Here is a 17904-nt window from a genome sequence, read left to right as displayed (position 1 = left end):
TGAAGACTGATTGCAGTATAATAAGCTTTTTCACTGCTTTGTTGCGTTGTAGTAGTGTTCTTTTTCAGTGGCAGGTGGTGGCTCCTGAAAAATTATCCATTTACAGATATTGTCCTTTCTTGTACAGTGGTGCCTCGCATAACGGGCGCCCTGTATAGCGACAATGTTTTTACGATCGCTTTTGTGATCACATAACGATGTTTTCTATGGGGGAAAATCGCTTTGTGATGATTGGCAAGCTGTTTCGCTTACAGATTATCGCATAATGATGTTTTCCCCCAGTTGATCAGCGGTTCCAAAATGGCCGCCGGGTAAAACAGGGACGGATTCCTCACTTACTGGGCACCCAAAAGGGTTGCCGTATGGAGGATTTTCACTTAAAAGGTAAGTTTTAATCCCATAGGAACACATTGAAGGGGTTTCAATGCATTCCTATGGGCTTTTAAAAATCCGCTTAGCGACGAATCCGTATAGCGACGATTTTTGCTGCACAGATTATCATCGCTATGTGGGGCACCACTGTATTTAGTTGACTCAGTAAATTTCTTCACTAAGTGATATATTTTTGTATATTTGTCTTCAGCAGAGTTAGGATGATTGTAGATGGTTAGTCGTGGTGCAGACCCATATATACCATTAAAATAAAAAATGAATAGGTTTATGAAAAATACTAGAATTATTATAGAAAAGACTGAATCCTATTTGTAACTAAAAAGAAGGTGTGTGCTGGGATATATTGTTGAAAGAGATACAGGAAGTATTTCAACAATATATCCCAATATTCAACAGAGAAAGAACTGTTGAAGTATAAAAGGTGATAATAGTGCCTAAGAATATTCTGGGGCACTGCTTAAATCATTTTGTCTCTCAATGTCTTCAATATACTGCTTAATGGTTTTCTTTGCATGTTCCATTCCCGTGGTTAACAGAGTCAGCTTAGAGAGACCCAAAGAGGCTATTTTTATTCAATTGACTTAAAGGTGTCTTGCAGGATCAGTGGTGTAAGACCAATAGGGAGAATGAGACAGTCTGAGCCACTACATGAGAATTGCAATCCATATCCTGGCTTTGATTTTAATTTGACCAGTTTCCAATCTTAATTTTTCGTTGGCGACATCCCTGGGGACTCCTAATATTGTCCTCAGGAATTTTGATTGCACACGTTCTAAGATTGCAATATTTGGGAAGAGGCCCAATTGGGAGCCATACAGTAGTTGGGCTACTGATTTTGCATGGAGTAATTTAATGGGTGAGGGAATGTAATGCCTCCCCTTTGTTGTCATAAATTATAATATTGTGGCAGAACTTATCTGGGCATTTAATGCCACATAATCACTGTGTGCTTTCATAGAGCCGTTAGATTGGAAAACAACACCTAAATATTTAAATTGGTGGATCTGATCAATTCTACGCTGATTTATCATCCATGTTCACATTATTGGCCTTTTGGCAAAGACATGATTTTTGTTTTTTGTAAATCAGGAAGATCTGATTAATTTACACAATATATAGGCAACCTTCACAGAGCTCTTCTAAGCCCAACTGGGGCCCTAGAGATGATATCTGCATCATCAGCATACAATAGTGTTGTTATATGCCTTCCTGCAATTTTAGGGGGATGAAAGTCAATATTTTTTAACTGGTCCACCATAGAATCAATGTAAAAGTTAAACAAAAATGGAGAAGGCAAGCCTTGTTTGACTCCTTTTTGGGTTTGAATAGCATTAGTAAGATGGCCGTGTGCGCTACATCTTACCTTAAGTGAGATATTTCTATAGAGAGCCTGAATAAGTTGAAGCAGATGCCTGTCAATATTAGAAGCCTCTAGTTTTTTTCCATAATTTGACCCTTGATATTGAGTCAAAAGCTGACACACACAAGGACTGGTGATCACTACACACAAAAGACCAGTCTCTCCTACTTACCACAACAATACACCCACAACAAAAACATGCTGATCACCATAATCAGCCATCTCCTGAAAATGACAAAAGCTGATCCCACAGCTATAAATACTCCCAAACAAACTGGAGCAGAGCACAGAGTGCTACTCCTGTCCTCTGAAGATATCAGGCCACAGAGACTGGGGAAACGTTAGGAAGAATAACCTTCAGAACAAGATTAAAGAGCCTGAAAAACCCATAACAACTAATCTCTACTGTAATGATTGCCTAAAAGGAGAAACATTTAATAGCTGCCTGGGTCCACAGGAATTGAGAGATCACTGATAAAAAAAAGCCTACTAGGCCCCATGATATGTGACAAAGAAACTGTAATTAACAAATACATTACTTTCTATACAAATAAATAAATAAATAAATAAATAAATAAATAAATAAATAAATAAATAAATAAATAAATAAATAAATAAATAAATAAATGAGTTAGAAGTCCCTTTGATTCAAATTCTCTGCAAAAGAACCTTAAAGAGACAAGATTACAGAAATCTCATCAGAGTTTTGCTCAGATCTTATATTATCATTGAGGGATGTGGTGGCGCTTCGGGTTAAACCGCAGAAGCGTCTGTGCTGCAAGGTCAGAAGACCAGCAGTCGTAAGATCGAATCCACGTGACGGAGTGAGCTCCCATTGCTTCTCCCAGCTCCTGCCAACCTAGCAGTTGGAAAGCATGCAAATGCAAGTAGATAAACAGATACCACCTTGGTGGGAAGGTACAGCGTTCCGTGTGTAGTCGCGCTGGCAATGTCACCACGGAAACTGTCTTCGGACAAATGCTGGCTCTATGGCTTGGAGATGGGGATGAGCACCAGCCCTAGAGTCGGACACGACTGGACTAAATGTCAAGGGGAACCTTTACCTATATTATCATAATAAAGAATCAAGCTTCTCTAGGTGTCATTGATACTTGCTAGCCCTCCATGCCTGGCACAGCCTGCTAAGCCTACTTCTGAATGAGAAGCAAATCTAAAAGAGCTGACTTTTTTTTCAAAACAAAACACAAAATGTTATAGCCAAAGAATGTGAATCCTTGACTACTGTCAAGACTGTACTCCAAACTGTGTTGCATGCAGCACAAAACTGTATAGTTGATGATAAACTCTTTAGCTTAGAGCTTGTCCCTGAAGAACAGTCACCTTTACACACCTACTGATGTGTAGTGGAATGGAAAATAGAACTAAGTCTGTAGAAGTAAGTCCTGCCATTTATACCAGTGGGGATGTGCACAGTCACTCCATGTTTGCCAGCAGCTGATAATGAATACCAGAATAGACGAGGGGAAAACTGTAATATGGGAGATAAATTAGGAGTTACATCTGAAGACTTAAACCAGCGGTCCCCAACCTTTTTGGGACTGTGGACAGGCTGAACCTCTGAGGAAGGTGGGGCATCCCCCACGCTCATGCTCTTGGGCACATGTGTGAAGCTGTGGGGGAGCGCGCGTGCCCCCGCCAGCACTGACGTGAGTGCTCCCCCACCCTATCGTGCATGTGCAGGAGCGTGCATGTGCCTGCTCACCCCTTTGTATGGGCACTCGGGCACATGCGTGAAGGGGTGGGGAGTGCTCACACCAGTGCTGGCACAGATGTGTGTGCACAAAGCAGCTGTGGGGAGGGGAGTGCATGTGTGTGGGGGTTTGGGAGGTCTGTCTCCGTGGCCCGGTCCAGCTCAGGCCACGGACTGGCACCGGGTCACGGACCGGTGGTTGACGACCTTTGACTTAAACTGTTACTCTCTTCATACCTCTAAGGACTAGGGGATTATCAGAGTTGAAGTATTTGTAACATTGTTTTCAAATTCTGTTTTGATACATACAATCATAGATTAAGACTCAAATTTATATACTAGCCTAAGGGGCAAGTGACTCTCTCACACTCAGCATTGGCTTACTTAGAATTATTCAAAGTGCTTACTAGGCCTCAGAACAGCCATATGCCAGTCCAAATATTTTTCTCTCTAAGAGTCAATAATGGCAGCACCTAGCGAAAAGTTATGCTGGACTGGAAAATTTAAAGAAGAAATAAGCTCACTCTCAATATCTCCTGAGATGATCTTCAGGAGAACAACTTTTTACCAACCTTTGGAAAGTTTAAGTAATTAGACCTCCAGTGGTCATTTCTACATAGGCACACAGAGTGGATGGCTGCTCATTGTTCTTCCCAAAATGTATCCTAGCCAGAGCAATAAGCAGACCAAGGCAAGAAGACTTAGTAGAAAAACACTGTTTTTATATTGGACTATATGGAAAGTATACAAAAATTGTATACTTTCCATATATGTATATTAACCCAATATATAAATTTAGAAAGCATGGCTAACAACAAGGCCAGTGGAAGTGATGGCATTTCAGTCAAACTATTTAAAATCTTAAAAGACGATGCTGCTAAGGTGCTACACTCAATATGCCAGCAAGTCGCCAGAGGATTAGAAAAGATCAGTCTACATCCCAATCCCAATGAAGAGCAGTGCCAAAGAATGCTCCAACTACTGTATAGTTGCACTCATTTCACACGCTAGCAAGGTTATGCTCAAAATCTTCCAAGACAGGGTTCAGCAGTATGTCAACCGAGAACTCCCTGAAGTACAAGCTGGATTTCGAAGGGGGAGAGGAACTAGAGACCAAATTGCTAACATGCGCTGGATTATGGAGAAAGCAGAGAGTTCCAGAAAAAACATCTACTTCTGCTTCATTGACTACGCAAAAGTCTTTGACTGTGTGGACCACAGCAAACTATGGCAAGTTCGTAAAGAAATAGGAGTGCCTGACCACCTTATCTGTCTCCTGAGAAATCTATATGTGGGACAGGAAGCAACAGTTAGAACTAGATATGGAACAACTGATTGGTTCAAAATTGGGAAAGGGGAACGACAAGCCTGTATATTGTCTCCCTGCTTATTTAACTTATATGCAGAATACATCATGCAAAAGGCTGGACTGGAGGAATCCCAAACTGGAATTAAGATTGCCGGAAGAAATATCAACAACCTCAGATATGCAGATGATCCCACTCTGATGGCAGAAAGTGAGGAGGAATTAAAGAACTTCTTAATGAGGGTAAAAGAGGAGAGTGCAAAAATGGTCTGAAGCTCAAGATCAAAAAAATTAAGATCATGGCCACTGGTCCCATCACCTCCTGGCAAATAGAAGGGAAAGATATGGAGGCAGTGACAGATTTTACTTTCCTGGGCTCCATGAGCACTGCAGATGGAGACAGCAACCAGGAAATTAAAAGAGACCTGCTTCTTGGGAGGAAAGCAATGACAAACCTAGACAGCATCTTAAAAAGCAGAGACACCACCTTGCTGACAAATATCCACATAGTCAAAGCTATGGTTTTTCCTGTAGCGATGTATGGAAGTGAGAGCTGGACCATAAAGAAGGCTGACCGCTGAAGAATTTATGGTTTTGAATTGTGGTGCAGGAGGAGACTTTTGAGCGTCCCCTGGACTGCAAAGAGTACTAACCTATCCATTTTGATGGAAGTCAACCCTGAGTGCTCACTGGAAGGACAGATTGCTTCAGCTGAGACTCCAATCCTTTGGCCATCTCATGTGAAGAGAAGACTGAAGCGACCAACATGAATTTGTCCTTACTCCGGGAGGTGGTGGAAGACAGGAGGGCCTGGCGTGCTCTGGTCCATGGGGTCACGAAGAGTCAGACACAACGTAATGACTAAAAAACAATACAAAAATTACTAAGGGAGAAAAATGTAGCACATGTAAGGAAATCTTGGTCAGGTTTAGGCTTGGCTGCTTTGGAAGAAGATTATGGTTATTAGTACTGAGGAAATAAGAGAGTATTCTGGCATACTCATTTTTCAGCCTTTTAGACAATGTTTTGTTGAAGCTAAAGCAGAACCCTTTTATAATATGGGCTATTTGGTTCTCTTGTCGTGCCTGACTGGGACTCAGTCACTCCTAATGAAATAAACAGTCTGATTACCTCTTTGCCTGCCAGCAAGGCTACTGGACAAGAAATGTTCCAGGAAAATTATTTAAATCTTATTTTGCTTGAAGATTTGCTGTGCTTGTAATATTTATCTATATAAACATTATAGGGGAAGATACCTCAAGACTTGGGAGTAAAGATTATTGTTCCTATTTAAAATAGAGGCTCCAAAGCTGATCCAAATAATTCCAGGTCTACCAGTCTTCTCATTGATGTCTCCAATTTGTATTCTAAATATCTATTGGGTGAATTACAGTTTTGGATTGCTGAGAACTGAGTCATAACAGAAGACCAAGTTAGTTTTGAAAGAAGGGAATAGTAGATTAATGTAGATTAATGTTTTGTGCTTCATTATTACATGATTATTTTTATCATTACAAAACGGAAAACTTTGCTATTTATTCTAATCTCTGTAAATTTACTTGCTGTATTTATATATCTTTATATTTGATCTTTTTATTGTCTTCTATAGCATTTTTAAATAAGAAAAATAAGGACAATTAATGTAATTTTTCCCCTTTTATTAGAATCTGGTTAAGAACCTTCCTGAACAGAAGGAACTCATTGCCTTAGCAGAGTTGAAGAATGAATATGATGATCTTTGTGAGCCAGAACAATTCGGAGTTGTGGTAAGTTCTACTCCCATACATTCAGCCTGCGGTTATTATCAGTTGTTTAAATCAGTGGCTTTTATGATGGAAAGTTTATTAGATATGTTTGGTATTGTTTTTAATGTGCAATATCATAGTTATCTGATAATACTAAAGGAGAACAATATATATTTTAGAATGTCTTCTCTCTGTTTCCTGTTTGCTTAACACTAGTAATTTTCATTTTTAGTTGAAAGAGCAGCTGTTTGTCTTGCATGTATGGTATTTGACTGGAAGCATTACCAGGGACCACAGATTGTATGTAAGCTGAGTAGTCAGTAAAAGATTTTTGCTGCCGACAAGACTATAGCAAAGAAGCCTGTGAAGACATAGGGAGTGCCTTTTCCTCTCTACTCAGCATGTGAGAACCTGTATCTCCCTGATAGGAAAGAAACCATCTCTCTATATATTTCTTCCTTCCAAAATGACCTGAAGACACTATTAGTGCTTTGTATTGCATTTCCAAAGGATGAGAAACTGTTATTAGCTGAAAGTCTGGTGTTTTGTTACGTTTGTGTAAGGCAAATAGCTTGTTGGCAAGTCTGATGGATGGCTCCTGGAGAACTGAGATAATTTAATAAACACATGGTGATTAGATTTAAACTGACCACAAGTTTATTGTCAATAGCCCTTGGGCTAACATAGAGTATTGATTCTAGATCTGAATGGTGTCTGATCTCAAACACAGTGACAGAATTTGGGTTAACTGCATGGGTGTAAGTCACTGAGCAGGAAGTATAAAACAGCTCTTGAGCTGAGCATGCACGTGACCTTCCTGCCTCTGTCCCATGAAGAGGCAGCATCTGGAAGGGATTCCACATTTGTAGGATCCTCCCTCTACCTCCTGGATCTGTCCTCAAGCTTTAGACTGCATTCAGCCAAAATGTTGCAAAATTCTACAAGCATACCGTATTTTTCGCTCCATAAGACGCACCTGGCTATAAGATGCACATAATTTTTAGAAAAGGAAAACAGGAAAAAAATATGCCTCTGTATCAGGGGTGGGCAATTAAATAAATAAACAGTGCAAGTCCCACGCTGGGACTGCAAAAAAAAAAAACCTAACAAAAAACAAAGCAACATAGAAACATACCCCCAGCCCAAAACTACCCTCCAAAACCCACCCAGAACATTTTTTTAAAAAAGCAGCACCTTATCGGTCCAAAGCCTCCTGGGGGGTCCCCCCCGCTGCCATCGCTGCCTTCCGCGGGGGTCCCCTCCACCATAATCTTAATTGCCGCTGCTGAGGTCTTCTGGCCTCAGAGCCATGGCGTGTAAAAAGGGAAACTGGCTGCCCTTTGCAAAGATGATGGCTGCAGCTTCGTTTACGGTAGGGAAGCTGCTGCTGCCATCTTTGCAAAGGGCAGCCTGGATTCCCTTAGCCTGCCTTAAGGGAACCCAGGCTGCCCTTTGCAAAGATGGCAGCTGCAGCTTCCCAATCTCTAAGTGAAGCTACAGCCACCATCTTTGCAAAGGGCAGGCAGTCTCCATTTCTACATGCGTGGCTCCGAGGCCAAAAGACCTCAGCAACGATGATTAAGGTAGGAGGGTGTTGGTGAGGGTGGGATGGGACTGAAGGTGCGGGTTTACTCATGAATAAGGGCTGCGGAAGGTGTGGGTTTACTCATGAGTAAGGAGGGCTGACAAAGGCATTGATCTACTCATGAGTAAGCGCCACGGAAGGTGTGGGTCTACTCATAAGTAAGTGCCGCTGAACACCCTGGGTGGGGCGTGCAGGTCGGAGGAGCTCTGTGGACCGGACATGCAGCAGCAGGAGGAAGGAGAATCGGCCAGGTGCCTGGTGCTTTGTATGCTGGGGAAGCCTCTGACGGTGTCGGTGAGGGTGGGCTGGGGCCTTCTGAGGCCTCTGGAGGCCTGGGAAGGCAGCGATGGGGCTAGGGGGGGCAGTATTCACCCCATAAGACACACACGCTTTTCCCTCCACTTTTTTTTGGGGGGGGAACTGCATCTTATGGAGCAAAAAAAAAAGGTAATTGAAACAGAGTAGCCATGTTTTGTGGGGTTTTTTTGTGTGTATGTGTGTCTGTCAAGTTTCTTTTAGGCCTCTGCAGATGACCTGCAGTTGCTGCAGTTCATTTTCTCTAAATAGACTTCTTAGTTTTTCAAAGTTCATTCTTTGTGACCTTGTAGTTTAAACCAGATCATTAAGTGACTTGATAGGATAGTTGTTTAAATGATAGTGTACTTCAGTAACCTTTGGAACAATTATTGTTTCCAAGTGACTATTCTGCCATGCTGTCACCAGCATAGTATTTCCAACGCGAAATTTAGGACTTGGATTTTTTGGGATGGGTGGGTAGAATAGTAATAGTTCTTTTTGTTGTATATATCTGCAGAATCAAACAACAGGAATAAATTATATTCTATTATTCTTGCATATATCAGAAGTAAATCCGGTAACTGAATGAAGAATTACCTGCCTATAGATCACTTAGTATAAACTTCAATGTAAAGCAGTTAGGAGCAGAATGCTTTGCTTGGGGCTGTGCTTTTTAATCTGAATATCCATTCAAATTCATTTTTTGCCTTTGTGTTTCCATATAATCTGCTTGCTTTGTGTTGAATGTAATTCTTTTCAGGAAGCAACAAAACTTTCTATCAAAAACTGTTTCCCCTCTTTTCTTTCTACTATAGATAGATGTTTGCTTATTTATAGCCAAACTTTGAAAATGTCCACATGGTGACTAACACTTCCAGGATGATCCTGTTTTAAATAAAAAATGGATCTTAACCCAACCAATTATCCTGTCCCATATTCTGCATTTTGAAGAATTATTATCCTGGTTTCCGCTGTTCTGTTTTTGTCTTGGAGAAGAAAATACACTGCTCTTAGAGGCAAACTGTATGTCACACATATATGTTGATACGATACCTTCTGCCCTTTGTTCTGAAAGAAAACAATATTGGAGGGTGTCATCAGGAATGAAGGAACATGATGGTGGTGGTGATGAAGAAGAGCAAATTATGTAGAACTATGTTAGGATGCTCCTCCAGGAGTTAAATGTATGTTCTAAAGGCCATGTTGCCCATGACATTTCACTTTGCGTAGATACAAAAGAGTAAAATTGTTTACAGTCTACCACAAAGATCACAGTTGTCTGTTATACTGATCTCATTTGTACACGATGTACTCTGTCAGTGGCTGTATCCAGAATTATGCATGAGTGACAAAATGAGTGCATATAAGCCCAAATACCATTATGTGAAAAGGAAAGTACATCTTCTTGGAATTCTATGGTTTTAGAACTAATAAAAATCTTCTAATCCTTAGCAGGTCTGAACATTAGGTAACTACAACCTCGGATGAACACACGACATATTATATTGTGTCATGATTTATTTTACAGAAATAACGTCCAAATGGAGAAGCCATTGAAAACTAAGTGCACCATATGATTCAATAGCTTGTATGACTACCTTTAGCAACAGTAACTTGAAGTACAGTGGTGCCTCGCTTAACGGGCGCCCTGTTTAACAACGAAATCGCATACTGATGAACTTTTTGCAATGTTTTAAATGGGGAAAAATCGCTTTGCGATGATCGGTACCCTGTTTCGCTTACCAATTATCGCAAAGCGATGATTTTCCCCCAGCTGATTGGCAGTTCCAAAATGGCCGGGGGTAAAAAAAAATGGCCGCCCGCTGTGTTTAGGGATGGATTCCTCGCTTACCGGACAGCGAAAAAGGCCTGCCGTATGGAGGATCTTCGCTTAAAGGTCAGTTTTAAGCCCATAGGAACACATTGAAGGGGTTTCAGTGCATTCCTATGGGCTTTTTAAAATTGCATAGCGACGAAATCGCTTTGCAGCGATTTTTGCTGCACCGATTAACATCGCTATGCGAGGCACCACTGTAATTGTTTTCTTTATGACTTTTTCAGTCTCTGACATCATTGTGGAGAAATTTTGGCCCACTCTTCTTTAATACCTTGCTTAGGTTCTTTGAGGTTTGTGGACCTTTGTTTATGCACAGTTCTCTTAAGGTCCTGCAACAGCATTTCATTTATGTTGAGGTCAAGACTTTAACTGGGGCATTTCAACACCTTGTTTCTTTTCTTTTTTTCACCCATTCTTTTGGATTTGCTGGTGTGCTCAGGATCATTGTCCTATTGCATGACCCAGTTTTGCCTGCGCTCTAGCTATTGGACAGATGGCATCACATTTGACTCTAAAAAAACTTTAGTATACTGTAGAATTCATGGGTGACTCAATAACTGCAAGGTGCTCAGGTTTTGTGGGTGCAAAACAAGTCCAAATCATCACCCCTTCACCATCATGCTTGACATTTGGCATGAGGTATTTGTGCTGATTGAGGGACGTGGTGGCGCTGGCTCTATGGCTTGGAAATGGGGATGAGCACCATGCCTTAGTGTCGGACACAGCTGGACTAAATGACAAGGGGAAACTTTACTTTATTTGTGCTGGTATGCTGTGCTTGGTTTTTGCCAAATGTGGCACTATGAATGATGGCCAAACCTCCATTTTGATCTTGTGTCCAATGAACATTGTTAAAGAAGTCTTGTGGTTTGTCCAGATGCAGCTTTTAAAACCTCTGCCATGTTCTTTTCAGAGAGAAGAGGCTTTCTCCTGGCAACACTTCATGCCAACCATACTTGTACTGTCATGAAATTTAACATGCTAACTGAGGCCTGTAGAGTCTGAGATGTAATGTTTTGGTCTTATGCAATTTCTGTGAGCATTGCAAAGTCTGACCTTGGGATGAATTTGCCTGGATGTTCACTCCTGGGAAGGCTGACAACTGTCTTGAATGTTTTCCCATTGTGTATAATTTTCATTGCTCTAGAGTGGTGGACTTTAGATTGTTTGGAAATTGCCTTATAAACTTTCCCAGACTGATGGGCAGCAATAGTTGCTTCTCTATGATAATTGCTGATGTGTTTTCTTCTTGGCATTGTGTTAACACACACCTGCATTTTTCAGAGCAGCAAACTGCTAAAACCTCGGCTTTTATAGAGGTGGGCAGGGCACACTTGCTGATGATCAGTTACTCAAGGGTATTTGGTTAACAGCACCTGGCTGCTACTTAGCCACTTAATTCCCATGGAAGCAGTAGGGGTGTACAGTGGTGCCTCGAATAGGTAATGCGTTCCGCAAAAAACATCTCTATTGGATTTCTTCGCTATTCAAAATGCGGTTTCCCCTTTAAATGCATTGAAAGCCGGCTAATCCGTTCCAATTGGAACAAATTGCCGTCGTTAATGGAAAATCTCCATAGGAAACCTTGCTATTCAAAACGCAGTTCCCCAATTGAAATGCATTGAAACCTATTCAATGCATCTCAATGGGGGGGAAAAATCAACAACAAATTAAAAAAGAGTCAGAACAAGGTCAAATTGGGTTAACACAGGGTTTATTCGGTGCACTTTACTACGATCTCAAACATTTCAAACAGGAAACTTTAACTTTAAACCTTTTAAAAATAGCGAATAAATCATGATACAATGTAACAAGTCATGTGTTGATGTTCATCTGGGATTGTATTTACCTAATTTTTAGACCTGCTAAGAACCAGATTATTTTATTATGTCTTGATAACTAAAACCATAGAATTCAATAAGGGTGTACTTTCTTTTCACAGAACTGTATGTATCTAAGTAAATTATATAAGCATATAAAGAGTATTCTATGCACCATATATTCCTGCAAGAGAGAAAAGTAAAGTTCTATATGTAGATTTATGACATTGAAGGAATATAAAATGTATTTTTAAATTATGTATTTAAATTAATGTATCATTTTATGGAGATTTCTATGATTTAAGTAAGCAGTTGGCGATAACTGTCTAAAAGGACTCTTATTTATAATAATGAAAATAATCTTGCTAAGAACAACAGGTTAAGAAGTAAGTAGAGGGCTATTGAAAAGCTGACTTCTGTCTGAAGTTTGTCATTCTAGAATGTATACCTATTTGCATATACAAATTAGGTAAGTTAATTATTAATATAAGGTTTTAATTGGATAATCAATATACCCATCAAACGTAATAAAGGTCAGAATTAGATGTTTAAAATTCATTTAGAAAAGTCACAGTGTGTAATTAGGTTACTTATTATAACAGACTAATTAGCTTAATATTCTTATTTGTGCATGAAAATTGGAGCATCACATTTTCACTTAGATGAAGCATTAAGATTAATTATATATTCAAATTAAAATAGTTTTTTTGAATTATATATTCAAATTAAAGTACACATTCTTAAAGCAAATGAAGTTTTGCACCTAATATGAGGGGGAAGAAATTTAATGATGGGTAGGGAAGACGTACCCTCACAGCATGCAAACTTTCAAATTAGGTGATAAATGAAACATGGTTGCTGGGACACCTCTAACCTATGGTTGAAAAAATTTCACAGACAATTGATAATGACCCAAAGTGTTGCAAAACATACTGAATAATAAAATGAATGTAAGAATTATGTGAACCTTAGGACAGATTTTTCTCTGCAACCAAAAAAAGAAAAAGGAAAAAAAGGGAGGAACCTACAAAGTCCACAAATGAACAGTACAGTGGTATGATGAATCCGCATGACGACGAAGTTTTGTGACCACCATTGTGCTTTGCAAAACAGTGTTTCCTATGGGGGAATTTCGCTGGACGACGTTTAGGTACGTGCTTTTTTGTACCGATGCTTAGCAAGAGGATGATTGAATAGCTGATTGGCGGCTCTGCAAATGGCTTCCCTAGGGCAGGACTCTCCAACCTTTTTCCGTGTGTGAGGACCGTGCACGCCAATGCAAAAAGCCCAGCGCAACCCTTGCCTGCCAGAGCCTACCGTGCAGGCAATCTGAGCCAAGCAGCCTTTCTGCCGGTCGGTCACAGTCACCACCCATCCCCCGTCGCTCCCTTGCCCCGCAGCATTCTTCACAAAAGGGAGACTTTGTGATGGGCTGCCTCTGGCCCCACTACTGGCCGTGGAAAGTTGGCTCCAGCAGGCTCAAGGCACCTCTCCCGCCCAGCAGGGAATCTTGCACAGCGTGCATGTGCGCTCTCCTGCCAAGCGCTCCATCTCTGCCCCCCGCATCCCTTCCCCCCACTCCTTCCGTTAGACTTCCCGGATCTCCGCAGCAAATCTGCTTGGTTATCAGCCAGAGCTCTTGCAGATGGTGGCGGCGCTGGCGTGGAGGGGCAGCAGCTACTGCTGCTGCTGGGAAAGAGGTGACCTCTGTGTGGTGGCATCTGGGATCCTCCTCCGGGTGCTCTAAGGTGAGGGCAAAGGGGGAGCACAGCCTGATGGAAACATAGTCTGCAGCGAGGAGTGCAGGAGCAGCTGGGGGGGGGAGAGGACTTTGGGCGCCAACAGCCAAAGACTCTTCCCAGCGCTCGCTGCCTCGCTCTCTCCGGCTGCTGTTGCTTGAGTGGTTCTACAAGGGACAGCTATGAGAAGTCACCTCTAGCTGTTCCCTTGCCTCCAGCCTTCCCCAGATCATCCACCGCACCTCCCAGCCCAGGCGCTGACCCACGGCACACCATCCCTCTTGCTCCGACAACACACACCAACACCACCCAGGCACCATACAATAAATAATGGGTTCCTACTAATTCATACACACACTTACGTATATCAGTTACATACATACTTTATTATTACAGCATCAAGCCATACAGAAAACAAAATTGAATGCAGAGCTTCAAGTACTGACATATACTGCAAAAAGCCAAATCAAATAAATAAAAAGCAATAAAACTACAAATATAACAATAAAAGACCAATGTCTAAGGGTTTGGCTATCTATTCTGGCTACTATGGCATGCCGCCCAAAATTTCGCTACCAGTTCCGTAGTAGTCCGATTTTGATCAATTAACAATTGGTTACTGTAGTCCGAGTCTGATTGGCTTGTCAACATATATCCATTATAAAATACCTCAGGTCCTAGTAGAGCACTTATAGCATTAGAAAAGTATTGTATAGAAGAACATTTAAATAAAAAAGAGAGTTTATTTCAACATTTTGTAAAAGCATTGTTAATGAAGAATATGGTAGCTGGACAAAGATATGGTGTACTCAGATGTATAAATCAGTATCAGCTAAATCTTGGTAAATTGTATTAAAAATAGTCGATAGATGGCATTTATGCCGTACAAACTTTAAAAAATGAATGATATACCAGGTAAGTGCTTGAGAACTTGTGGAGTAAAAGGATTGTTAGAACATATATGGGTTTCCATTTTGAAGGTGAAACCATTTTGGCACGAGGTAATACAATGGTTAGAAAACAATAATACACCACAAATAATTCCCAATGAAGTCTTTCTGGTGGTCATAGAATCATTAAATTGGAAGGGTCCTACAAGGCCATCAAGTCCAACCCCTTGCTCTGTGCAAGGATACAAATCAAAGGATATCTGCCAGCTGGTTCTCTAAATTTCTCTCAGATGTCTCCAGTGATGGAGCACTCACCACCTCTCAAAGTAATTGGTTCCATTGATGTACTTCTCTAACAGTTAGGAAGTTTTTCCTGATATTCAACTGAAATCTAGCTTCCTGTAACTTGAGCCCTTTGTTGTATGTCCTACACTCTGGGATGATTGAGAACAGATCCTGCCCCTTTTCTCTATGGCAACCTTTCAAGTACTGTATTTGAAAAGTGCTATCATATCTCCCCTCAGTCTTTTCTCAAGGCTAAACATGCCCAATTCTTTCAGTCTTTCCTCATAAGGCTTGGTTTCCAGCCTGCTGATCATCCTTGTCGCCCTCCTCTGAACTTGTTCCAGTTTGTTAGCATCCTTCTTGAAGTGTGGTGTCCAAAACTGGGCAGAGTCCTCAAGATGACACCTGAGCAGTGCTGAGTTGAGGGAACAAGTTCATCGTGGGATTTGGAGACTATAGTTTTTTTAATGCAACCTAAAACAGCATTAGCCCTTTTTTGTAGCCATTGGCTCATATTCAGCTTGTGATCTTCAGTGACTCCCAAGTTCCTTCTCAATTGTAGTATTGCTGAGCCAGGTATCTCCCATCTTGTAACTGTGTGTTTGCTTTCTTTTTCCTAGGTGCAGTACTATGCACTTATCCCTGCTGAATTTCATTCTGTTGTTTTCACCCAGTGCTCCAGCCTATCTAGATCATTTTGAATTTTGTTTCTGTCTTCCAGAGTGTCCGCTACCCCACCCAATTTTTGTCATCTGCAGATTTCATTAGCATTCCCTGTTTCCCCTGATTCAAGTCATTAATAAAAATATTGAATAGCACTAGACCCAGGACTGAGCCCTCCAGTACCCACTTGTTACCTCCTCCTAGTTTGAGAAGGAACCATTAATCATCGCCATCTGAGTACAGTTCTGTAGCCAACTGTTTATCCACCTGAATGTTCTATCCAGTCCACACCTAGTTAGCTTGCTAATCAGAATATGATGGTTCACTTTGTCAAAACTTTGCTGAAGTCAAGATATACAATGTCTACAGCATTCCGTCTATCAGGGAGGTTGTCTGATAAAAATGTGATTAGATTAGTCTGGCAGGATTAGTTCTTGACAAATCTGTGTTGGCTTTTAGTTATTACTGCTTTGTTTTCTAAGTGTTTGCATCGTAAACACTTTATAATCTGTTCCAGAATTTTCCCTGGGATTGATGTCAGCTGACTGGTTTGTAGTTCCTAGGTTCCTCCTTTTTGCTATATTTGTAGATAGGGACAACATTTTCCCTCTTGCAGTTGTCTTGCAATTCACCCATTTCCTATGATTTCAAGAAAATAATGGACAGTATTCTTGGATGCAGTCCATCTGTCCCTGGAGGGTTGACCTCATTCAGGGAAATAAGTTATTCCTTAACTGTTTTTTTTTTTTATCAGTTTACAGCTGCAATCTTATCCCCTTCACCTGCGTTTCACATTTCTCTGGAGGGTCATAGTCTGTCCTTTGGGAAAAGACTGGGCTAAAATACAAATTGAGCATTTCTGTCTTTTCTTTGTCTTCTGTTATCATTTTCCCATCTTCATTGAGTAGCTGTGCCAGCATTTTTTCCTGTCTTTTGCTATATATACATCTGAAAAAAAAATACTTTCTGTTGCTTTTAGTTTCTCTAAAAGCCTCAGCTCATTCTCAGCTTTTGCCCTTCAGTTCCTTGCTACTCGTCTATACTCTTCCTTTGTAGCCTGGCTTTCTTTTTCACTTTCTGTATGTGTCCTTTTTTCTTTTCTGGTCCTCTTTGAACTTTCTGTGAAGCCACACTGGCCTTTTTTGCTGTCTCCCACCTTTTGTTGTTGGAGTTGTTTGTAGTTGTGCCTTTAGAATTATCTTGTTCTCAAAGCTCCCACCCTTTTAGTTCATTTCTTGTTAGGACATCCCCTGTAATGGGACCTTACTATTGTTTTATTATTTATTGGAGGGAATGAGATTTAATCTGATAAAGAATTGATGGACATTCTCACATGAGTGAGAAATGAAATTGCATGTACTTGGAAGAACGTTCAGGGACTTTCTTTCCATAGACAGCTAGAAACAATATGGAGAGGAGCATTAAATGGAGAAACTGACCCACACGGGTTAGACTCCTTAGAGGAGAAATAAAAGTAGACAATTCTACCAAAATTTGGCACACCCTCTTGGTTTTAGAAACTGAATTAAACAGTTAAAATAATACTCTTGGAAGTCACCTGGTCTGTTTGCTGTCTTTTAAATTGGACATACACTTTGTGTAATAGACTGTGGGAAAGGACTGAAATACTTATAGAAGCAAGGATATTGATGTTTGTAAAATTAAATGATGGTATGTGGTTGTATAAGTATCAGCCTATAGTTTTTTTATATAAATTATATTGTTTTGTTATCCTTAAGGATTATCAATAAAAGAAAACACAGTAGCACAAGTGCAGGTATACCACTCAGTACCTAACTGCAAATGTATTTTTGATTGCTGGAAGTTTTATATGTCTTTCTTTACTTCTCTGGGCTTTGGTATCACTAAAGAAGAGCAAATAAAAAGGAAAATATATGATTGGATATTTCAGATCTGTAATGCTAGGAGCAAGCATTTGAATCCTTGTTGTACTTGGATACGCCTTGCACATTAGATTTTCTCACTCTGGATTTAACTTTTGAACCCCTTTAAACAACCTAATTCCACTTAATTTTTACTTCATATTGACTGATAAAATAAATTCCGTGAGAGAGGAAACTGTCTCAATCCACCATCTGTTCAAGGTGGGGGATCTGTTCAGGAGTTCTGATTATCTTGGGTAGTGAGAATAGAAAACAATGTTTAAAAACTGGATAAGTCGGGAAAAAAGCAACAACATAAAAATTTCAGAAACTCCATAGGGAAATAAGACACTTGTAACAGCTTTTGAAAGCTGTCATCACCTCCTCCCC

At 40.5% G+C, this 17904-nt stretch overlaps 1 protein-coding gene across 5 annotated transcripts in view; it reads left to right on the top strand.

The window, feature by feature from the left end:
- DIAPH2 (diaphanous related formin 2) overlaps positions 1 to 17904 on the top strand; it is a 420545-nt gene that overhangs the window by 174829 nt on the left and 227812 nt on the right. For all 5 annotated transcript variants that reach the window (XM_078380631.1, XM_072981023.2, XM_072981022.2 and 2 more), the window contains one exon: positions 6435 to 6536. In XM_078380631.1, coding sequence (XP_078236757.1) covers positions 6435 to 6536 — 102 coding nt within the window. The remainder of the gene's footprint in view (positions 1 to 6434; positions 6537 to 17904) is intronic.

The sequence above is a fragment of the Pogona vitticeps genome, chromosome 11, assembly GCF_051106095.1.
Source record: "Pogona vitticeps strain Pit_001003342236 chromosome 11, PviZW2.1, whole genome shotgun sequence".
NCBI lineage: Eukaryota > Metazoa > Chordata > Lepidosauria > Squamata > Agamidae > Pogona > Pogona vitticeps.
Note: the sequence above shows the minus strand (reverse complement) of the source record. Positions and strands in the feature narration are given on the sequence as shown.